Below are 25,550 nucleotides of genomic sequence, written 5' to 3' on the forward strand. Positions count from 1 at the left end.
CAGAATAAAGAAATAGATCCCTCCTATGGATCTGAAAGGTTAACTACATTGTAAGCTTAACATTCAAAGCCACCAATCAGATGTGCTTAAGAATTAAGCTTACTCAATAGGCCTTGTGCAATTGCAGATAAACTCATAATAATATTTTAATCATAATCAGGGAGGCATGTGGTAATACAAAAGTCAAATAATTTCTGTCTACTTAGAGCTCATGGCAAAACCTAAGCAGTGAAAGGCTTGAGAAATGACAAACAAAAGACAAATGAACATAGAGGCAAATTTAAGCAAAGGTAGAATTAAGGCAAAGGCCATTTGTGTCCTCCTTCCACCCATTGTTGTTCCCATCATAGGTTGGGGCACACATACCCTATTTGCATTTGATTTTTTATTTTAACACCTTAATGGGAAAAATCAGTTTATGTGAAAAGGGGAGGATAATAAGGAAGAGACATAGTTAAAAGGATACGAGAGAAGATGGCATATGATACAAAGATGAAAACTGAATGAAATAATAAACTATAACGGGTATGAGGAAAGAAAAAGTAAGAACATCAAGGAGAGGGGAAAAGAAAAGGAGAGAAAGAAAAAGGGCAGTACACAAGCAGAAAGGAATTTAAAAAAAGACAAAATTAGGATTTAAAAAGAAAACCAAAAATGAATAAAAAAAGAATAAAATGGAAGAGTAGGGGAAAGAATTGAGGAAGGCCACCATTTCAGATCAAGAAGAAAAATACAGAGAAGTAAAGAGAAAATGGAAAGAAAAGAAGAAAAGTAGAGGCCAGGAAACAAAGCAGTGAAAAATCTTCTTTTGCTTAATCAGCTGCTGTTTCTCCTTTTATTATAGATACAAATGCAGAAAACACATCACTGCATCATAGAGATTCTTGACATAAGACCTTGGGCTGAATTATCACTGTAAACTGTGTATAGCAGATTCGAGGTGATGTCAGAAAAGTAACTAAGATAGTTTCTATGCTCTTTGAGCTACTTCTATTGGAAGGAACACTATACTCGTCTTGGGCAATGATTGTTTGGGAAGGGGCAATGAGGAGAAAGTCGTAGGGGGATTAAATACAGGGTAATTCCTCAGGATATCTTCAGGATTTTGAATATATTTAATTATATGTGACTTTATTGAAAATTGGTTCAAATATTTTTAATAACATGAAGTGCAGGTTATCACTTTACACAAATTTTAAATTTCTTTGCTCTGACTTTAGAAGCTTAAGAATATATGAGGAGTTTATTAGCTAATGGGCAAAAGGACAGAAAGTAGGGGACTATCTGTTTCCTGCTGGCTTCTGACTCTTCTGTGATAGATATGGTAGGGGATAAGAATGCATTTAAGCTCAGGACGCAGGATAATAAGCAAGTGTGGGGGGTCCTTTTACAAAGGCACACTAGTGTTTTTAGCGTGCGCTAAACACTAGAGATGCCCATATATTCCTATGGGTGTCTCTAGCATTTAGCGTGTGGTAAACATTTGCGTGTGCTAAAAATGCTACCGCACCTTTGTAAAAGACCCCCTGGGATCTGTGAGACTAGTAGTAATATAGAGTAGCTCTCTGACTTTGCCTGGAATAGATTTAGAACAGCCATGTTTTCCATAATCTTCTCACAAGATTTCTCATAAAATTAGTTTCCCGAACCCTTTTCTTCATTTTTAGACTTTCAGTTCTACAATTCTGCAGCACTGTGAGGGTCTACTTTGAGTTGCTGGCATCAACTCCTGAAAGCTTCAAGCACATGACTAAGTGTGGACATGCTGGCAGTTAAAGCATTAGATGTTGATGAGAAAGGGACAAGTGGGGGCATAAGAGTCACCATGGGGGTGAGGCCCATATACTGTGGTGAGGTTCACCTACTAAGGTTCCCATTCTGAACTGGAGACAATCACCCTATGAATTTACCAGACTTTCTGGGACTGGATAGAATATTTTGTCATCAAAATGGTTTCTACTTTAGGAAAAGCTGTCAGGACATGTATTTTGAAGGGAAAAGAATGGAGAAACTGAAGACAATTATTTCAAATGAAGTTTAGTTGGTTTGTGCTTTATTAAACATCCGATGGGTCAGGTTTTCAGGATATCCCTAATGAATATGCATGAAAAGATCTGCATGTCTACTATCTCCCTTGTATATAAATCCCTCTCATGCATATTCATTAAGGCTATTCTGAAAACCCAACCTACTGGAGGCCCACAAGGACTGGGAGTAAAGACTAAGGCTGTAGATGATTAATGGTAACATATAAACCAAATCATCATCTGCATACTTAAAACAGTTTAAACTAATGACTGGGAAAACCAGAGTAAGGTGCATGCCTTGTTTCAACTGGATCCCAAAGGTATAAGGCGTAAACTGACTTGTTCACTGTTTCAAAAAAAGCCTTATTCAATACTCATTTTTTCCAGAAGCAAAAAATGGTTTCTTAGTTCAGTGGCAGAGGTAAATTTTGAACTCTTGTTCTAAACAAAAGAATCCCAGTCTTTGACCTGGCTTTGAGGTTGACCCAGCCTAGCTGGTTTTCAAGATATCCATGATGCATATGCACAAAAGAAATTTGGATATGTTGGAGTGCCAATGTATGCAAATATATCTTAGGCATATTCACCATGGCTATTCTATAAACTAGACTGGCTGATAGTCCTTGAGAAATGAGTTGGAAACCACTGCACTAAACCAACCATCCACTGTTACACTTAAGCAGAAATTTTATCTTCTGGTTCAGGTTCAAATCACATGGATGAATCCTAAATACTAACTCTACAAATGCAGAATCTTACAAATGGCAGGAAATAGAAAAAACACAGTCCTTCCTCTTTGCAGATTGAGCATCAGATCCAAGACTGATACAGTAGTGTTTAATGGATTCCTCTTTATACTTTATAAGGTAAACTCGGTAAAGCATCCTAAAGGAAAGGTATGGATGTACTTGAAAGTCCTACACAGAGCCAGGCAATTTTCAAATACAAAGTATCCACATGCACTCATTTTGAAAACGGGGTTGCTATAGGGAAGATGTGTGCATGTACATTTAAGCAAAGTAAAAGCAGGATATAAAGTCAGGTGTGTTAGCAGCATGCTGTTTACAGATATACATTTTGAAAATGTAAGATAGATGCATACATCTAATACATGTCCCCAGAGTGCCCTTGGAACACATCTTTTTTTTGTGAGGGCAATTTTCAAAGGAGTACCTGGCTATCCCCTCTTAGATGACAACAGTACCCCTTGGAGTAGCTAAATCTAGCTGACTAGTTTCATTAGCAAATTAGTTTTAGCTGTTGCAAAAATGGGTCTTCATAGAGGGGGAAATACATCAGGGGAGGGAAAACGTATGAATATTAAGAATTTCAAAACTATACATGTATTTTCCAGTAGACAGTGAACATGCAGAAATGGAAGGTTTAGGATTACAGTTTTCCTTTGTAAATTAGTAACATGGTAAAATGTGTTCAGAAGTATCTATAGATCTTGCACCTATGCCAGTGATTCCCAAACCAGGTCCTGCAGGCACCCCAACCAGTCAGGTTTTCAGGATATGCACAATGAATATTCATGAGACTACCTCCACTGCACGCAAATCTCTCTCATGAATATTTGTTGTTGATATCCTGAAAACCTGATTGGCTGGGGTACCTCCAGGACCAGGTTTGGGAACCACTGACCTATGCAGTTTACTCAAATGGTCCCTCTGCAAACAATTTTTCCATGTATAAAAGTATTTATGTGTGGTTTTAGGAGGCTGAAAATTCACTTTCCTGCACATGGTTGACTTACATGGGTTAATCTAAAAGCCTGATTCACTAAGCTTTTGCTCCTCATAGATACAGACTGGGAGATGTATTTGAAAATGTACCCCTCAATGTAACGGTTCCAAGTCCATTAGATTAAGACAAGATAGTATAAAGACATACAAGACATATGTGTTCAGAATAACAAACAGCTAAGCATCTAACAATCTCCATGGAGAAGTGAGAAGACAAGGGCTGTTTCCTTACGTAATGTCTCCCACTACCCTCATGGAAGCTATTTGGGTGATAAGGCCAGCTGTTCCCAAATACACTTACTGAAGGGGCAGCATACATAGTGGGAAAGAAAGAGTGCACTAGTTGCAATGAAATATAAAAGAAAAGTCACATGCATTCCCTTATTTTATCAGGATACAAAGTGTAAAGAGGAGTAGGATGGTGAGAAGGGCATTTGAACATGTCCAATAAACTCAATGCAAAGGTGTTTTTTTGTCAATTCGCCAAAGTTTTTCAAACACATTGTATTCTTTTCAATATGAGCATTAAGGACTAATAGTAAAGGGTTGCCTAGATAAAAAGAGAAGATTTAAACATGCCAGATACCAAAAAGGCAGTGCAAAATTTGTACAAACTGTATAGCAGGAGAAGGTAACTCTTTAAAGGCACTGTCTGTTGGATAGGTAAATGATGTGGTGTCATTCTTAATTGGTTTAAGTTCTCTGTTTATCTGGATGGAAACAGAAATTAAAAAGCTTGCAAGAACCAAACATGATATTAGACAAGATCTGTGTAATCTGAAAGACTTCTTTGTGCTTGAGCCTATATCCACTCTACCCTGCCAATTTTACAGCAGAGATACCAACTCTTGGTCAGTCAGTGGATTGTTTCCTACACCCTTTGGTGCAGACTTTGCTGAATTATGGACAGAGAACAGTTTCAGTTTTGAGTCCCAAAGTTCAGCCTTTAAAGAGTTAAGTGAAAAGCACTATCATGCTGGGTTGAGGTCCCTGGGATTGTACCAGCCCAACAGTTCTCCAAGACGGGAATCTCAGTTTCTCATGCCTCTTCCCACTGGAGTTCCTGCTGTACAGTTTTACTCATGCCAGGTGGACTATGTGGGAAAGAAATGATGCAGGTATACAACGGTCAAAAAAACCCCTAACACGTTCCAAACTAAAAGTAAAAACAAAAATCCTCAAAAAGTAATAATAATAAAAAAAAACTAACTAAAAACAAAGGAAATGAAAAAAAGGAAAAGGAAAGAAAAGTAAAACTGAGAAAGACAAACGGGTGAATGTGCAGGCACGATCATGGACAGACGCCAGTTACTTACGTTCACCTCGGTGATTGCTATATCAACAATGCTACCCACAACAATCAAGGCGTCAAATGTATTCCATGCATCACAGAAATAGTGCTGCATGAGGCAGAGTGCCAAGGGAGGAAAAGAGAAAAAGGAAAATAAAAAAAAAATAAGAAAATAAAGAAAATAAAAAGTATGAAAGAGGGAGAGAAGAGAAAAATAAGAAAAGAAAGAGGTTATGCGGGCATATTAATTTGTCATTCTACAGTACTGGTTGCTCGGTGTTTTGTAGTGTCCCATGGCTGAAGTAATTGAGGAAGCCTGGTTAGTTACAACAACATACTCAAAACATTGTTACCCTTTAGTGGGGAAAAAAAAAGCTCCAACTCTGCGCTGTCACCAGTCACAGGGGCGGGCACTATGACCAGTAAAAACCAGATGAGTTAGTGCTGCTTTTTTTCCCTGGAAAGAGAAGAAGGAGGACGACGGCAGGTTCAATAAAAGATGACTAGAAAAATAAACCAAGAAGGTAAAGAGAAAGAGAGAAGAGAGCAGAAGACCAAAAGAGAAGAAAGGAGGTATCCTGGGAATGGTAGAGTAATACTCACATTAGTCTCACTCAGAATGACGTCTATAATGCTGCCAATAACGATGAGGAAGTCAAAAACATTCCAAGGATCACTAAAGTAACCCTACATAAGGAAGGGGCAAGGCAGGATGAGGATTAAAAAGGAATGTTAGAGACAAAAAAATGTTGAAAGCAAATTCTATGAAAATTATTATTCATTAACTTATAGGTAGAGTTGCTAATGTACACTATTGCATTAGCATGGGTTAATGCTATTAACATACATTATTAGGAAGTGGCTCTCGATGCATAAAAAGGGACCCGCAGTACAATAAAATATGTTAACTGTGTTAATGCATGCTAATACAATAATGCATATTGATAACTCTAGCTATTAGTGTTCTTTTCTTTTCTTTTAATAAAGGTTGAACTACCAAGCTAAGTGTTCATGAGCCTGGTATCATAAATAGTGCCGGTACTGAAGGTTCAACTGTACCTAGCTAGTGAATTTCACTAACTGTATTCATATTCTATGTTGACCCAACGATCAATATACTCTCAAATTATTATAGTTCCAAAAACTATCTGGCATACTTTGCCTTGTGTTCTCCAATGCTCTGATATTCATTGAGGGGCAAGCAAAGAGCCCTGTAAAGAAGCTCATTGACTATGATGACGCATACATAAAATTAAGGGTTTGTTTCTGCTCTTCTTTCCTGTGTCCTTTTTTGCTTGCAACTTTACATTGCCTTTCCAATGAACTCAAAGCTGATTGACACACATGTTCATGCATACCATTCAGACAGCTCAAGCAGAGTTAAAGCAGAGGGGACACAAGATAATCAGTTCAAGAGGAGGGGTATTCAGGTCTTAGGGTTCACCTGGGCATTGATATCAGAGGAAGTGGACGCAGCGCTAAGCTTCAGTTTATTTTTATGGGTTGCCTTTAGCTTCCAAGTGCTATGGTTATCATCATGTCATAGTCTGGAACAAGAAGCTAAAGAAGAGGCCATTGGAAATTACAACACTTGCAAAAGTAACTGCCTATTATTAATAAGGACTGGTTTACATTTTGTGATGTCACAATGAATCGTTGCTCTAATCTCTTAAAACCATGCAAAATATTGTTGAATAGATGAAAAGAAAAACCAAGTTGACAGTATTGTGTTAAAGTTTGTGTACAAACTCAGTAATACTGGTGTACTAGGATACAGTATGCCATCCTTACGCGGGTATAGGGCAGGGGTTCTTAACCCAGTCCTTGAAATACACCTAGCCAGTCAGGTTTTCAGGATACCCACAATGTATATACATGAAACAAATTTGCATACAGTGCAGGTAGTGCATGCAAATGTATCTCATGCAAATTCATTGTGTTTAGCCTGAAAACCTGACTGGTTAGGTATGTCCCAAGGACTCGGTTGAGAACCCCTAGTTTAAGGCGAACAAACTGGATTTCTTATGGTCAAGAGAGAAATGGCAAAATAGTCCCTTGCAAGATCTATGGCTAAAAAAAATATTTAAATCTTGTTGCAAGTCATTCCCTTCTGAAAGAGAATCCTGGCTTTTAATCTGCCATTTAAGGCCTAATTCATCAAGGCCTTAAATGGCCTTGACATTGACTGGAAAAAATGCCTTAGTAAACTAGGTCCTTATGGTCTGAAAGAACGTTTTTCTGTCCTTGCTTTTGGGGAGAGAATGATTACATAGAGTTTTATTCTTCCATTCGGCATGGCTATCAGCCAACAATAAAATCTGGCCAGAAACCTGGAAAGGGCTACTAAGATGTGGAAGGGAGTTGGGTACAGGGGAAGACTGAAAATACATTGTCGATTCTGCCTGGAAGATCTGATGGGAGTAGTATTCATATATCAGCTCCACCAACACAAACACACACACACACACATGCACAAGACTGCACCTCTTCCTAATGCAGTGAGGGTCAGAGAGGCCTATGATGTGATTCAGGAAAGCCTAACAGATTTTCTCCCTCCTTTTCACACTTTGTCTTTGACAAAGTTTGCTTTCAAATCAACAGCAGAACCATTCTGCAGGGAATTCAGATCCTTTGCAAAAACTTTGCCTAAGGGTCTTACTTATCGCATACTGTTATTTTAAAGTGCATCCCTTTCTGCTGCAGTCTTTTCTGTGATAACTGAAATTGAAAAAAATATATTCTTTTCCTCCTTTCCTTCCTTTTCTTTGTTTACTTAGTTGCATAAGATTTGGAAAATTTGACCTTCCAGCTTCCAGCTGTATCCTGACTTCAGATGAACTGGATGAGACTTTGCTAGGATGGTTATTCTTAGCAATGGGGTCAGGTCATGGGTAAAAGGCAAGGCTCAGTTCTCATGCAGACACTGGCACAGAAAACCAGGCTCGGGAACACAAGAACTTGTAAGGTTCGACCAATGTGTTGCTTGGGAATGAGCTACTGACCTCTGCCAATTAGATCCTTTGTGTGACAACATGGTCTCAGACTTTTTGAGTTAAATGCCATTGGAAATTCTTCTACAATTTTTAAAACAAGTGAGTTAACATTAATCCATTTGCCCTGGATTCTATATATGGAGATTGCTGATTTGCACGTGCAACTCAATTGATTAATGAGTGTTTCGTGTGCATTTCTATGAGTTATATGCATTCTTATAGAACACACTCAATCCACACCTAATTTAGGCATCAGCATTTACGCCTGCTGAATGTAGGAGACTTAAGCTAGGAGTGGATTAGGCAATATTCTATAAAGCGTGGATGCCCTTTATAGAATACCACTCAATGCATAATTTTTTTCATGCTGATTTTACTGAATCTAGTCCTTGATGTCTGTGCTCATAAAAATGAAAATTATGTATAACTTTCCGGACCAATGTAGGAGACAGAATACACTGTTCTGTGTTCCGGCTGGGATACCTAGATTCATGGTTCAATCTAGCCATAGGATTATATATTTTTGGTTGTATAAACGGTTGTATTTGGTGGTGTTAACAAATAATTTGCCACACCAGGAAGAAACAAGAGAAATTAGAGGATCAATCCATGCATCATTTCATTTCCAGCCTAGAAAAGGAGTAGGGACGGAAGAAGGGCTATGGCAGCTAGTCTTCAGTGCTGTGCAAAATGAAGAAAGAGGAAAACTCTCTGGAATCCAGCTGCACCTGTAATAAAGACTGTTACCACAGATCCTGCAGCATGTCATGCCAACATGAGAGGAGATGTTCAGAGAGAAGTACAAAGGCATACACAAAGACATATTAGACAGAGCTGTGTGTGTGGAAATGAGCATGGAACTCAGGAACACTTTAAGGAATAAAAGACTTGACCTGACATACAGTAAGGAGGCACCGACTCTCCGCCCTCCAGTCAGTGCTCTGTACTGCTTTGAAGGTGACCTAAATTCAAGGGCTGTTCGTCCTCTGTTCAACCAGACTTAAACTAAGGGCTCTGTTTACTAAGGTGCACTAGCGTTTTTATTGCGTGCACAAAATTAGTGCATGTTAACTGTGTAAGCGCCCATAGGAATATTGTGGGCGCCTACACAGTTAGCGCGCGCTAATGGTTAGCGCACGCTAAAAGTACTAACGCGCCTCTAGTGCGGCTTAGTAAACGGGGCCCTAAAATACCATCTTCCCTTAACTTGGATGATCCTCCTTTCCCTCACTTCATAACTGGCTTCTATAGTCACAGAGAAAGGCCGTGGTCTTATCCTTGAAATCTCCAGAAAGTTCCCAGTTCATAGCACACACAAACACATATACAACCAAACAACTGTAAACTGGTTCTTTGGTATCTAGAAACTTAGCCCAAACCATAGTTGTAAAAAATAAATTTAAGCAGAAAATAAACAAAATTTATTTTTGCTTTACTCAGCTGTAGGAGCCCTAGATAACTCATCTTTCCCACCATAGCCTGAGACTCTCCATAAAATATTTATTTGGATTTATGATTATTCTCTTCTTGCCAAAACAAAATACATTTTTGGACTTTTTTTCACAGGATTTTATTTTTATCCCAGGACCAGAAAAAGGGATAAATCACCTTGAAAATAGAGTCTCTCCTTTATTTCCTGACATTAAAACAGTCAAATATTACTGAAAATTAGCAAGAAAAAAGTTTGTGAAAATTATGAATTGTTCCAAATCATGTAAAATTTCTTTGAACCTAAGATTGGGAATGACAGACAATGGAAGGATATTTGATTGCGCTTGTTTCTGTGATTTTACCTTACTTAGAGGGGAAGTTATTAACATGGGTTACTGTTGAGTTATTTTACAAGTCACGTTACATTAACACAGGGTCTCATTTTATTCAATACTACTACTGATGGAGGAGTACCCTAGTGGTTAGTGTAGTTCATTTTGAGCCTGCGGAACTGGGTTCAATTCCCTATGCAGCTCCTTGTGACTCTGGGTAAGTCACTTAGAGCTCGTTTTACCAAGATGCGGCAAAAGGGGGCCTGTGCTGGCATCAGCACATGTTTTTCACATTCGCCAAGGCTCCCTTTTCCCACAGCTGGTAAAAGGGAAATCTTGCTTTCCTTTAGGAAATGGCCAGCGGCAAGTAAAGCACTTACCGCCTGGCCATTTCGGGGGAGGGAGCCCTTACCACCATCCATTGAGGTGGCAGTAAGGGCTCCCGTGCTAACCTGGTGGTAACCGGGCAGTGATTACCGCAGGGTACACTCTGGTGCTATAAAAATAAATAAATTGTTGTAGCACCAGAAATGATGGTGCGCTAGGGGTGGAAAGTACCGCCAGGCTGCTATGGTAGGCCAGCAGTACTTCCTTTATAGCGAGTGGTAAGCCCATGTTGGGCTTACTTGCACTTAGTAAAAGGAGCCCTTAACCTTTCATTGCCCCAGGTACAAACAAGTACCTGTATATACTATGTAAACTGCTTTCAATGTAGTTGCAAAAAAACCCCACCAAAAGGCAATATATTAAGTCCCATTTCCCTTTCCCTTCTAGATGTACACAGTGCTGTACAATGAGGCCCTGTGCTAAAATAACCCAATTTAACAGTAGCCCACATTGATAACTTCCCCCTTTAATGTGGTTTTCTCCTCCCAATAGCATAAAGCTAAATTTCTGGTAGGCCAGATAAGAGTTAATAAAAAGGATGAAGTTGAACAAGGGCTTTGCAATATTAGCTTTGTAAGGAACTGTCCATCTTATGAAAAAAATTATTTTTTTCCAGCAAATGTGATGTGTATTTTTCTCATAGAAGACAAAATACGCTGGCCCAATGGTTCAGTGGTGAGTATTGCACCCTGCCATGCAGGAGACCTGGAGTTGATTCTCTGACCAAACTTCACTTCCTGGGATAGCTGAGGACAGAGGTGTAGCAGAAGCAATATTCAGAGTTCATAAGGGTAGGGAGCCTCAACAATTGCAATACCCAGCAATGAGACTCAAGGTCCACGTTAACTGGGCTCCAGAATGAGCTGTGGCCCACTTTGATGGCTGGGCTAAGTTGGAAAGGGATATAAAAACTGGGAAAACCTATTCACATGGAGTTGCTGCCCAATAGAGGTTTGATATGGGCAGAAGCAGGAGAAAACTACTGAACCCCAAAATAAATAAGAGTAAAAGAGGGAAGAGGAAGGAAGGAGTTGAGTATCCATCAGCAGACTGCTATTTATTTTTAAGATAGAGATTCACTGGATGATCTCAAGTTCCAATCCTCTAGACATGTTCCATCATTCCCAATCTGGTCATCTACTTCACCTTTCCAAAATTAAGAATGGCAGGGAGTTTATTCATATTCATGAATGCTTCTGGTGGGAACCATCCTAAGTAAAGCTAAGCAACATCTTTTAGAGGGCAAATAAAAAAAAGGACACTTAGGTAGGGAAGGCCCATAGGTATATATGTTGGGTTCTGCCCATGTGTCTTAATAAAATAGTCTGCCTAAAGAGTCCCATGCAAAGTTATACCTACTCTGAGGTAGGAGGAACTCTGTGCACGTATGCACAATTAGGAATTGTATCATACCCCTAACTGTTCCCGTTCTGCCCATTCTTTGCCTTCTGGGAACATCTGTGGACCGTGATAGTCAAAGGATTTAACCAGGCAGAAGAAGCTCAAGCTTCTGGCCAGTTAAATCATACTGAGCACCTCAGGAGGGGATATTCAGCTGCACTTAGCCAGGCAGTGCTGCCAAGTATCCCCTCTGATCCCTGCAGCCCTGTCCAGGTAGAGCCAGTGTGGTCCCTGAAGTTATGCGGGCACTGGTAAACCTGCATATCTAACCAGGCAAGCAGGACCACCTGAATAGCAGTCCTAATTTTGCCCGATTAGTTATGTGGGTACGGCACTGAATAGGAGGTACCTGCATAATGTATGGGTATTATCATTGACCCGGATGTTCAATGCCAGTGCCCAGGCATGGTCTGCAATTGAATATCCAGGGCTAACTTAGCCAGCAGCAGCCAATATTTAAAAAAATGCTCATTGCCACTAGCTAAAGATTGAGCAGTATCCACCCGATATTCAAAAGGGTTTAACTGGGCAGGAGAGGCTCCTGTCTGGTGAAACCCAATTGGGCAACCCAGCATCTGTTATTCAGCGGCACTTAACTGGTTAGTGCTGCTGAACATCGCCATTAACTGGCCATCTCCTAACCAGTAAGGTTAGGGGTGGGCTAGGGGTGGAACGGGGGTGGAGTGCCTACTTAACCAGTTAGTGTCAGTTTTCAGTCTGCTAATGGCTAAGTAACTGTATAAAGTTAGGACAGCAAAAAGATTATCCTAACTTTTTCACAAAGCTGTGGCAAAAAGTGGCCTGCGGTAATGTGGGCACGTCTTTTAGGTGCGCTCTGGGCTTTTTATTTTTTTACCACAGTTGGGAAAAAGTCTATTTTTGAATGGGCCAGAAAATGCGTGTGCACTAATATTAAAATTAGTGCACGCCTGTTTACAGCCTGAGCCCTTACTGACACTCACTGACCTAGCGGTAAGGGCTCATGCGCTACCCACGTGGTAACCATGCAGCGTGTGCCAACATGGGCACACTGCCGGTTACTGCCAGGAACACCCCCTGCAGTAGAAAATAGAAAATTATTTTCTACTGTGGGATTTGGCACATGCCAAACTCGGAATTACAGCCGGGCGCACGTGTTACCCCGACGGTAGTGCCAATTGGGTGCGCGCTACCCATGCGTTAGCCCTCCCACACCTTTGTGAAGGGGCCCCTATATGCGCTAAAGTTAACCGGGCACTGGTCTGCATATCGGTCGGTGTCTGGTTAACTTCTGCGTGACCGTTGATACCTGGATATTCAATGCCCAGAGCCGCATAAGCCCCAGCATTGAATATCCAGGGTTTGTCAAGCGCTAAAACAGGGGTAAATGGCAGTTAGTATACTGCTAAGTATACTTAGGTGCTGTTCTATAACTTTGCACCTAACAGTTCTAACATGTAACTTCAAAGGGGTCATTCATATGGGAGGGGTATGGCACCTATTTACACTTGAAACCAATACTGCTTAATTTGCCCTCAACATAAACCATGGAAATTGCCTGTAAATCACTTATTAAAGAAAGGAAACCTCAACTGCCAGGGACACCTACAAAGATGGCCTTCCCTTAAACGGCTTTTATCACAGGTTTCATCAATCCTCTGAAACAAGCCACAATAAAAAAACAACTCCAACTCAGAGAAAAATCTATTGTTGCCAAAAAACAGAGGAATTTTGGAACAAAAATACATTAGAACAATATTCCACAAGGCTAATGTCTTATCAAAATACTGAAAAAGTACAATTGCTATATGTGCACTGAAGAAAATATCCACCCGGGTGGTCTCCGTAACTTATGAATTTCAGCAAAGGTATCCATCCAGGTTAACTCCAAAAGTAGATCAACTGTTTCTATCTGCCATTTTCTTTTGATGGATTCCTCCTGAGGCAGATGCAAAACAAGGGGGAGTTACATTGTGCTACAGTTGATCTACATTTGGAGTTAACCTGCATGGATACCTTTGCTGAAATTCATAAGTTACGGAGACCGTCCAGTTGGATACTTTCTTCTGTGCACATGTAGTGATTGTACTTTTTCAATATTTTGATACAACATTAACCTTGTGGAATATTGTTCTAATGTATTTTTTGTTAGAAAATTCCTCTGTTTTCTGGCTACAATAGTTTTTTCTCCGAGTTGGAGTTGTTTTCTATTGTGGCTTGTTTCAGAGGATTCATGAAAAAGGTAATGAAAGTCATTTAAGGGAAGGCCATCTTTGTAGACATCCATGGCAGTTGAGGTTTCCTTTCTTTAATAAGGGGTCCTTCAACTAAGGTGCGCTGAAAAATGGCCTGCGCTGTTGTAGACACGTGTATTTGATGCACGCAGATCCATTTTTCAGCATGCTTGCAAAAAGGCCTATTTTTTTTGGCGAAAATGGATGTGCATCAAAATGAAAATTGGCGTGCGTCCATTTTGGGCCTGAGACCTTACTGCCACCTATTAACTTAGTGGTAAGGTCTCACACGTTAATCGGGCAGTAATCGTCAGCATGTGTACAATGCCGATTACTACCCAGATTACTGCTGACTTATTCTAGTATTCAATAAAGGATTAGGTGCACAAATTTGCAGGTATAGAATACTAGCTTAGCTCGCTTGATAAAGCACCTATGCGCGCTCAATGCGTGCCAATTCTGAGTTACCGCCCAGGTACCACATGGCCCTTGTAGTAATTTCATTTTTGGCATGTGTCCGCAAAAAATATTTTTTATTTTCTGGTGCACGTCAGCTATGTGCATCAAGTGGCATTTGACGCACGTAGGCCATTACTGCCCCATTACCATGTGAGACTTTACCGCTAGGTCAATGGCTGGTGGTAAGGTCTCAGACCCAAAATGGACGCGCAGCAATTTTCATTTTGCCGCACGTCCATTTTTGGCAAAAATTTTTAAAAGGCATTTTTACAGGTGTGCTAAAAAATCATTCTGCGCGTGCCCAAAACTCGCGTCTACACTACTGCAGGACACTTTTCAGCGCACCTTAATAAAAGGACCCCTTATTTGTTTACAGCATTTAATATCCCTGCTCAATCTCGAAAACTGTCCCGTAGAGAAAACATACCGAGGAGGTTCTAAATTAGTGTGTCGGCATTTAAATTTTCTCAGGGCTGGTTTCGGGAACCTATTTTATAAAGGCACATAGGCTTAATATATTCACCTTTTGTGGACCTTCTCATATAGGCGTCCCATTATAAAATTACCCCCTTAATGAAAAACACAGCATACTGTTACCACACCAGACATTTTTATTTCATTCTGAAGTAGACACCTGGCAGCTTATCCCTAAGAATAGTTACAGAAAGCCACAAAATAAATACGGAGCAACTGGAATGGAGTCTTGTTTTTGAGATATTGTGAGCACTTCTTGAGATACTACTATGCTAGTCAAAAAATAATGTCACCTACAGGCCTTGCTAAAATAGGAGTTACATCCCACACCACCATACATAACGAAAAGTTCAGAAACAGAAAACAATAATAGTAACCTCTCTCACAATATGCTAATATATCAACCTATATCATATAGTACTCAGCTTCAACTCTAACTTAATATCAATACCATATTCCGTATTCTGGTTCACCCTTTAATTGGATCATCAGATCCACGCATCTACCTCTGTAATGGCTAAAATGAGCCAAGCATATCTTGGAGGTAGTGTCGTAATCCTCATAGATCCTCTTATTATATTTTTCTTTCTATTTTTCTAAAGTTTTTCTCTTTTTCATAACTTATCAATAAGCTTAATAGCTAAATACTTAGCTTTTTTGAGTATTACTCTTCAATATGCATAATGGAGACTCGGTTAAACCGACATGGTTCCATGTTTCGCGATAAACGCTGTTTCAAGGCAGTCTCCTATATTTTTACGGCGGATATTGATTTACTGCTCTCTTCATTATATAAGTAGTTATATGCCTAGTGAATACGTTACCAATATATCAACCTAAGCATTTATTGTACTTCTGTATTATGTACTAGACTTCTACAAATCTAAATTTTGTAACCGCCTTTTTAGCAATATGTAAGCCACATTGAACCTGCCATACGGTGGGAAAATGTGGGATACAAATGCAATAAATAAATAAATAAATATAATATATTATTGGGTAAATTTTCATTAAAATTTCTAGGGGCCCTTTTACCAAACTGCGGTAAAAAGTGGCCTTAGCACGCCCTGCAATCGATCATTTCTGTACGCTAAGGCAATTTTTACCGCAGAAGTAAAATGGCCAATTTTTCTATTTCCCTTATTAATGGTCAGCATCAATTTTCCCATTAGTGCGTGGCCATTAGCGTGTGAATCCTTATTGCCACCTGTTATGTAGGTGGAAAGGGATCACTTGCTTAGCACGCACTAATTGGTTAGTGCACACTGGTGTTCCTTGGTCTGCTGCCACCCAGGATGGATCACCGCTCTGCCCCCCCCCCCCCCACAGATGCAGCATCCTCTCCCCTGGCGCAACACCTTGAACCCCCCCTGGGTGCATTGCTCTTACCTCCTGGGGTGCTGGAAGCAGCTGCGCAGCTGTCGGCTCTGCTGGCTCCCTGCTCCCTCTGCCCCAGAACAGGAAGTAACATCAGCGGGAGCAAGGAACTGGTCGAGCCAACAGTCGCGCAGCTGCTCCCTGCATCCCCCCCCCCCCGCAGCGTGTACCCAGGGCGGACCGCCCCCACCACCCTGCCCTCGGTACACCACTGGCAATGCAGCAGTGCTGATTAGTGCAGAGCACGCCCCCCTCTCTGCCCCCAGAGCTAAAAAATAAATGCTATTCTTTAGCACATTGGTAGCACAAGCCGATCACAAAGTTACTGCGGGACACCTGAGGGCGCCCTGCGATAAGGCATTTTTTGCTGTGGTAAATCATGTGTTAGTGCTTACCACAGCTTGGTAAAAGGATCCTCTAATTTCAAAAGTACTTTTCTGCAAGAACCAGATCTATTTTCAAACACAATACACCTGTACATGTGAAGGGCAATTCTATAAATTAAGTCACTCGCTTTTATGTGCCGCTTAGCTACTGATGCCATTTTGTTTCAACTTTGCACTGGCAGAGAATGTGGTTGCAAATACAAGTAAGTGAAGATAAATTGATTCTATATATTCTAAGTGTTTAAGCTAAGTACAAATTGAGCTCTTTCTCCATTTCATGTATTTATTATATATCTAAAAATAATAATACTTGTTAAACACTTGAGAAGAAATAACAGAGTTGCTCCAGAATAAATCAAGCCATCACATAAAAAAATCAAGAGAAAATATATATACTCCATTGTTAAAGTACATTATATAGGGAGTCAGATTCAAATTTAAGAGAAAATAAAGAAATATGGGGTCCTTTTACTAAGTTGTGCTGAAAAATGGCCTGAGATACTATAGACGTGTGTTTTGGGCATGCGCAGAATTATTTTTTAGCGCACCTACAAAAAATGCCCTTTTTTTGCCGAAAATGGACATGCGGCAAAGTGAAAATTGCCATGCATCCATTTTGGGTCTGAGACCTTACCGCAAGCCATTGACCTAGCGGTAAGGTCTCACACGGTAACTGGGTGGTAATGGTCTATGTGTGGCAAATTCCACTTGATGGGCAGCTGCTGCGTGTCAGAAAATAAAAAATATTTTCCAGATGCGTATAGTGGACCTGCGCCAAAATTGAAATTACTGCAAGGGCCACGTGGTAACTGGGCAGTAACTCCAATTGCGTAGGTGCCTATCCAGCTTATTTTCGAAAGTGATAGCTGGCCATCTTCCGACACAAATCGGGAGATGGCCGGCCATCTCCTAAAACCGGCCAAATCGGTATAATCGAAAGCCGATTTTTGGACACACTCGTCGGCATTCCGTCGCGGAGGTGGCTAAACTTCAAGGGGGCGTGTCGGCAGGGTAGTGAAGGTGGGATGTGGGCGTGCTTACGAGATGGCCGGCTTCAGCTGAAAATGGAAAAAAAAATACGGCGATGATGTGCATTTGGCCGGTTTTACTTGGTCTATTTATTTTCACGACCAAGTCTCAAAAAGATGCCCAAACTGACCAGATGACCACCGGAAGGAATCGGGGATGACCTCCCCATACTCCTCCAGTGGTCACCAACCCCCTCCCACCCAAAAAAAACTTTAAAACATTTCCTTCCTAGGAGGGGAAGCCAGTCGGCCAGCTCGTAAAAAAAAAAAAAAGGATCTTGCTGATCAGTTATGTTATGACTTACTTGTTCTGGAGTGCTGTATTTTGTGATACTGTTTTAAGAAATGCTCAAGAAAGCCTTCATACAAATTAAAAAAGTCCCTGCTGTTCATTTTCCCTTAATAGCCGTCTTTCTCTTAGAAAGTGCACTTCTCTTAATGGCTGGCTTTGTCCCCAAACAGGGAAATCAAAACAGTTTTAGGTCACAGTTTTTTTTAGTAGTAACAGTGGAATTTGAACCAGCCACCTCTGCATTACAAGAGCCATGATGTAACCACTTGGCCACAGCTCCACTTACTTGGCTCTCCCTCCCTTTTGATTATACCCCTTCAGGTCTCTCTCAGCCAATCACAGCACGTTAAGCTGTCTGTGAGTGGCTGAGAGAGACCTGGAGGGGTATAATCAAAAGGGAGGAGCACCCAAGTAAGTGGAGCTGTGGCCAAGTGGTTACATCACTGGTCTTGTAATGCAGAGGTGGCTGGTTCAAATCCCACTGTTACTACAAAAAAAGCAGTGTGCAAAAACTTTTCATTTCCCTGTTCAGGGAGAAAGACGGCCATTAAGAGAAGTGCACTTTCGGAGAGAAAGATGGCTATTAAGGGACGTGCACGTCAGGGACGGCCATCAAGGGAAAATGCAAGGCAGGGACTTTTTTCATTTGTATGAAGTCTTTCTTGAACATTTCTCAAAACAGTATCACAAAATACAGCACTCCTGAACAAGTAAGTCATAACATAACTGATCAGCAAGATCTAAACATCCAGAAGTACCAGTGCACTACGAATGCTGGCCCCTCCCACGGCCGAATGCCTTGGATTTGGCCGGGTTTGAGATGGCCGGTTCCAGTTTCCATTATCGCTGAAAAACAAAGTCGGCCATCTCAAACCCGGTGATCTGTGGCATTTGGCCGGCCCCAACCGTATTATCGAAACAAAAGTTGGCCGGCCATCTTTTTTTCGATAATACGGTTCCGGCCAGTTGTTGCGATGCCGCCAAAATAGATCGCCGGCGATCGATTTCGCCGGCGCCATTTGATTATGCCCCTCTATGTGCCTTAGTAAAAGGGCCCCTAAATTAGTAGGGCAGGAAAAAGGGAGGAGTATGCTGCAAAACCAGGCTCCTCTTAACGATAAAAGGGGCCCTGTGGTGGCATTGGCATGTGGATTTGCTGCGCACCAAGGCCCTTTTTATTGCAGAATTTTTAAAAAGAAAATGGCTGTGCGGTAAGTACAGACTTGCTGTGTGGCAATTTCCTGGGGGAGCCCTTACTGGCGGTAACTGGACAGCACATGGTGCTGCTTGATTACCACCGGGTAACTCCCCGGCGGCAAAAATAAAACATTTTTCTGGTCACGCCAGAAATGGTGAATGGTGGGGGCAGCACAACCGCTGGCTCCTGCAGTGGGCGGCGGTAGTGTCAGACTGCTGCACACCAACGCCGAAGTATTTCTACCACGGTTTTGGAAAATGGCTCCTAAGTTAGAAGAAAATTAAGGAGATTTATCACTCAAGAACATCAATAACTGAGATGGATCAAAATACATTTAATATTATAATACCAAATTGTACATTTACAAAGAAATTTCAAAAGAAAACAAGCCCCTTGCTGTAAAACTCTTGGGGCCCCGTTTACTAAGACGCACTTGTGTTTTTAGCGCACACCAAGTTAGCGCTTGCTTCCTATGTGTGTCTTTAGCGTTTACTTTAAAGGGACCATAGAAAATAAGTGTGGGGATTAAATCAATCAGTAATCTTCATATCATCCCAAACACTAAAGAATTAAATCATTTATAGTATTCTCACAGTGTGTCCATTATTAACTCCTTCATGTTTAGATAAGCGGGGATCTTCAGAATTTATAACAGCAAAAAACCATCTAAAAAACTTTTCAGTTATACTGATGGTGCTGTTCACCTCGTCATAGATCAACCCGTTTTCTCCTTATTTAATAATTTATTTACTTATTTTAAATTGTTTCTTGAATAAACTTCTTCACTTATTTTCAACGTTTCTCGAATAAACTTCTTCTTAAAAATTTCTTAAATACTTTTTAAATCTTTTTTCCAGAAAAAATGAAATAAGGTAACTTAGCTTTGAAGAAACTTAAAGCAGCATGCATCTCCAATTTAAACCTCTACCGACTTGGCCAGGTTTCGGAGGTCTTCTTCAGGGAAGAGGTTTACATTTAAAACTTCATTAGTTCGTATAAACAAAATGCTGCTTTAAGTTTCTTCAAAGCTGCTGCTTTAAGTTTCTTCAAAGCTAAGTTACCTTATTTCATTTCTGGAAAAAAGATTTAAAAAGTATTTAAGAAATTTTTAAGAAGAAGTTTATTCAAGAAACGTTGAAAATAAGTGAAGAAGTTTATTCAAGAAACGATTTAAAATAAGTAAATAAATTATTAAATAAGGAGAAAACGGGTTGATCTATGACGAGGTGAACAGCACCATCAGTATAACTGAAAGGTTTTTTAGATGGTTTTTTGCTGTTATAAATTCTGAAGATCCCCGCTTATCTAAACATGAAGGAGTTAATAATGGACACACTGTGAGAATACTATAAATGATTTAATTCTTTAGTGTTTGGGATGATATGAAGATTACTGATTGTCTTTAGCGTTTAGCATGTGCTAAAAATGCTAGCAAGCCCTTAGCGCGGCTTAGTAAATAGGGCCCTTGGTCTTAACCACAAAAACTGCTTTGTCCTTCTCTGAGTCACTCTAGTCATATATGGAAAAACCCAAACATGAAATGTTGCTTTTGAGGCCTGAAATACAATTTCAAAATTGAATTTCTCTCAGTCTCAGATAAAAATAAAACAAAGTCGAAGAAACAAATACTCCCAAATTATCCAAAGCTCCAAATGCATTCAGGCTATTTTGAGAAACATCCAGATTATCTGAAGAGAGTAGCCTCTGAGGCGCCACAATAGAAATATAATAGGCTCTAATACAGTTTGTTAAAGAATCCTTAGCAAGACCCAGGACCTCAATCATTTCTCTCTGTAGAGTACCAGCTAGAGATAGTCCAGTAGTCCTTGCAAAAAAAAAAAACAAAAAACAACAACATAAGTTTTTGATCAAGACAAATTTTCCAATACCTTGCAGTAGCCTCTGCTTCATAAGACATTTGACAAAGTACATCTTGATTAAAGACTCTTGAGAAAATTACAATGTCATAGGATGGAGGTAATGTTCTGTTGTGGATTAAAAACTGGTTTAAGACAGAAAACAGAGTGTGGGGCTAAATGATCATTATTCTCATAGAAACATGATGGCAGATAAGGGCAAAATATCCAGTCTGCCCATCTTCAGTAACCACTAATTCTTCCTTTTCCTAAAGGTTCCCATGTGCCTGTCCCACGCTTTTTAAAATTCTGACACGTCCTACACCAGGAGGCCATTCCATGCATCCACCACTCTTTCCGTGAAAGAGAATTTTCTTAGATTCTTCCTAAGCTTATTTCCTCCTAACTTCATCGTATGCCCCCTCATTCCAGAGTTTTCCTTCATTTGAAAAAGGCTCACCTCCTGTACATTAATGCCACTGAGATATTTAAATGTCTCTATTATATCCCCTCTCTCCCAGTATATACATGTTGAGGTTCACAATCCTATCCCTATATGTTTTATGATCGAGACCGCTGACCAATTTTGTAGCCACCCTCAGGAGTGACTCCATCCTGTTTATTTTATTTATTTATTTGTGGCATTTATACCCCGCTCTTTCCCGCTCGATAGCAGGTTCAGTGCGGCTTACAAAGTATGGTACAAAGTATCACGGAGATAATACAGGTATGGAAACAATGTATCACAGAGATGACATAATTACATAGAGTAGGTTCAGTGCGGCTTACAAAGTATGGTACAAAGTATCACAGAGATGATACAAAGTATGGAACAAAGTGTCGCAGAGATGACACAATTACATAGAGTAGGACAATAATAAGAGGTGTAGGGAAGGGATTGGAGTGTCGGTAATACTAGTGGTGTGGAATTATATTTGAGAATTAGGACGGGTCATTTGTGTCATTATATCTTTCCGTAGGTGCAGTCTCCAGAATTGCACACAGTACTCTACATGGGGCCTCACCAGAGACTTATACAAGGGCACTATCGCCTCTTTTTTGCTGCTGGTCATCCCTCGCCTTATGCACCCAAGCATCCTTCTGACTTTGTCGCTTTTTCTATCTGCTTGGAAACTTTAAGACCATCAGACACAATTGTCCCCAAGTCCTGCTCTTCTTTCGTACACATGGAGAAGAGTAGATAGTGGGGTTTCCCAGGGGTCTGTACTGGGACTGCTGATTTTTTAAATATATTTATAAATGATTTACAGATGGGAATAACTAGTGAGGTAATTATATTTGTTGATGACATGTGGAGGGGCATAATCGAACAGCGCTGGCCATCTATATGGGCGGCCATCTATATGGCCGGCGCCGCAAACAGCGGTCCTGAACCGTATTATCGAAAAAGATGGCCAGCCATCTTTCGTTTCAATAATACGGTTGGGGCCGGCCAAATGTCAGAGATGGCTGGGTTTGAGATGGCCGGCATCGGTTTTCGCCGATAATGGAAATCGATGCCGGCCATCTCAAACCCAGCCAAATCCAAGGCATTTGGTCATGTGAGGAGCCAGCATTTGTAGTGCACTGGTCCCCCTCAAATGCCAGGACACCAACCGGGCACCCTAGGGGGCACTGCAGTGGACTTCAAAAATTGCTCCCAGGTGAATACCTCCCTTACCTTGTATGCTGAGCCCCCCAAATCCCTCCGCCCAAAACCCACTAGTGTACAACACTACCATAGCCCTAATGGGTGAAGGGGGGCACCTACATGTGGGTACAGTGGGTTTGGGGGGGTTGGAGGGCTCATATTTACCACCACAAGTGTAACAGATAGTGGGGGGATGGTCCTGAGACAACCTGCCTGAAGTGCACTGCACCCACTAAAAACTGCTCCAGGGACCTGCTTACTGCTGTCATGGAGCTGGGTATGACATTTCAGGCTGGCATAGAGGCTGGTAAAAATGATTTTTAATTTGTTTTTTGGATGGGAGGAGGTTGGTGACCACTGGGGCCGTAAGGGGAGGTGAACCCCGATTCCCTCCGGTGGTCATCTGCTCAGTTGGGGCACTTTTTTGAGGCTTGGTCCTAAAAATAAATGGATCAAGTGAAGCCGGCAAAGTGCTCGTCAGAGCCGGCCTTCTTTTTTTCCATTATCGACCGAAGCCGGCCATCTCGTAACCACACCCCCATCCCGGCCTTCCATACCCTGCCGAAATGCCCCCTTGAAGTTTGGCCGGCTCTGCGATGGAAAGCAGTTGAAGCCGGTGAAAATCGGCTTTCGATTTCGCCGGCTTCATGAGATGGCTGGCCACCTCCCGATTTGTGTCAGAAGATCGAGGCCTTCTCGTTCGAAAATAAGAATGGAACAGGCAGATGTGAATTGCTTGTTTATTCTTCCCAAAAATGCTTTGACTAGGGGGCACACAATGAAGCTACTAAGTATTAAATTTAAAACAAATCAGAGAAAATATTTCCTCACTCAATGTGTAATTAAACTCTGGAATTTGTTACCATAGAATATGGTAAAAGCAGTAAGCTTATAAAGGTTTAAAAAAAAAGGTTTGAATAATTTCCTAAAAGAAAAGCCCATAATCCATTATTAAGATGGACTTGGGAAAATCCACTGCTTATTTCTAGGATACCTTAAATAAAAAGTGGCATGACCTAGATCTATTCACTGTTAGATAAACAAATGAATGGTGGGAACAGACAATACTGGTCCACACATGTCTCAAAATGGATTTGAAAAGAGGGGGAGGAAAAGCCTCATAGTTTCACAAAAGGAGAGGTTCAATGGCTGGATAACTGCCCTTTTGTACTTGTTATAATCACTGGCCAACCCCCTCCCTTATTTCTAGGATAAGCAGCATAAAATCTTTTATACTCTTCTGGGATCTTGCTAGGTACTTATGACCTAGATTGTCCACTGTTGGAAACAGGATATGGATTTGATGGATCTTTGGTCTGTCCCAGTATGACATTGCTTATGTTCTTATGAGATTCCAATTTGGAAATTCTTGTATGCAACATTTCCTATTTCTTAACACATTCTTCAATTTGACTAACATGTTGTGAAACTTCAATGGAGAAAGATGAAACTTGCTCCTTGGTAGTTTTATAAGCCTGGGTCATAACTTTTCCCAAAGTGGTAATGACCAATCACAATGAATCTAAAGTTACTGTCTGCAGTTTCTCAATTACAGATTCAGAAAATGCTTTAACGATTGCTCTAATCTCAACTCATCAGGTGGCTCAGAAATCTCTGACAGCAGCATTGCCATCTTGCCATGATCATACAGTTCTTCCAACAGGGAAGATCCATTAGAGTGTGTCCTGGCAGTCTCAAATCTCCCTTGAGATGAAAACCACCACAATCTAATGCAATAGCACCGAGTCACGTGGAGGGGGGTGAGCTGCACTCCCCAGTTGAGAGCCTGTGGAGATGCTGAGAAGCTTATTTTTGAAGCATATGGACATCTCAAAATGCCAAAATGGAAGCCCATGTGCTTGACACATCCAAATTCTGATTTTGCAAAGGCAGAAAAAGAACGTCTAACTCTGCAGTACATCCAAATAGCAAGGGCGTATATTGTGGATGTGTTTTAAAAATAGAAAAAAAGCAACACCGGGCCTTCAGGATAGAGATAATGGTCATCCTTTAATCTGAAAATGACCCGGCATGGGCCGTGTTTCGGCATACAAACGCCTGCCTCAGGGGTCCACTACGTTGTGATTGTCCTATTAATCAAACAGAACGCTGTGAAAAAAAAACGCCAAAAGACAGCGTTCTGTTTGATTAATAGGACAATCACAACGTACTGGACCCCTGAGGCAGGCGTTTGTACGCCAAAACACGGCCCGTGTTGGGTCATTTTCAGATTAAAGGATGACCGTTATCTCTATCCTGAAGGCCCAGTGTTGCTTTTTTTCTGTTTCTGAAACACATCCACAACATACCCCCTTTCTATTTGGATGTACTGCAGAGTTGGACATCCTTTTTCTGGCCCTACGTAAACAGGAAGTGCATCAGAGAGGGCCGGATGGATGTGGCAAAGGGGAGCGAAGCAGCCTGTGTGAATGGCAAACGGTTGAAAAAAAGAATGCAGGGACCAGCCAGCATTGGGAATTTCAAAATGGCACCAAGATTTGAATAAGATGCCATTTAGGGCCTGCTATTTAAGTCATCACATTTGTGGCAGCCATGTGAACCATTCATGTCTCACTGCTTGTGGACAGCAAGGACAAGAGAGTAGAGATGTGATTGCTAAAGGCAAAGTGACACCAAGAATTTTCATAGTATCTAAATGCAGTTGAGGAGCCATGATGGTGTTAGGGAGGAGGGCGTATTCTCTTGGATATCCACATAGCCTCAGACTTACTGTGATTTAACTTTAATCTATGATCTTCTATCTATGAGGCAATGGCATTAATACATTCATTAAGACTTCAGGTCATAAAGGGAAGCACTAATGAAATGAAAAAGTAGGATGTCATCGGCATATAGGTAACAATTAATTCTGCAGCCTTGGATCAAAATAGCAAGGGGTGTTAGAAAGAAATTGAACAAGACGGGTGGAATCCTGAGGGACTCCACATAGCAGGGAACAAGGTTCCATCTACAAAAGAGGTTTTAGAGAAAGAAGGAAAAAAAAAAAGC

At 40.9% G+C, this 25,550-nt stretch overlaps 1 protein-coding gene across 1 annotated transcript in view; it reads right to left on the minus strand.

The window, feature by feature from the left end:
- Positions 1 to 25,550, minus strand: part of CACNA1C (calcium voltage-gated channel subunit alpha1 C) — a 1,308,019-nt gene that overhangs the window by 125,228 nt on the left and 1,157,241 nt on the right. The window contains 2 exon segments of the mRNA XM_030214166.1: positions 5,089 to 5,172; positions 5,667 to 5,750. Coding sequence (XP_030070026.1) covers positions 5,089 to 5,172; positions 5,667 to 5,750 — 168 coding nt within the window.

The sequence above is a fragment of the Microcaecilia unicolor genome, chromosome 9 (assembly GCF_901765095.1).
Source record: "Microcaecilia unicolor chromosome 9, aMicUni1.1, whole genome shotgun sequence".
Classification (NCBI taxonomy): Eukaryota; Metazoa; Chordata; class Amphibia; order Gymnophiona; family Siphonopidae; genus Microcaecilia; species Microcaecilia unicolor.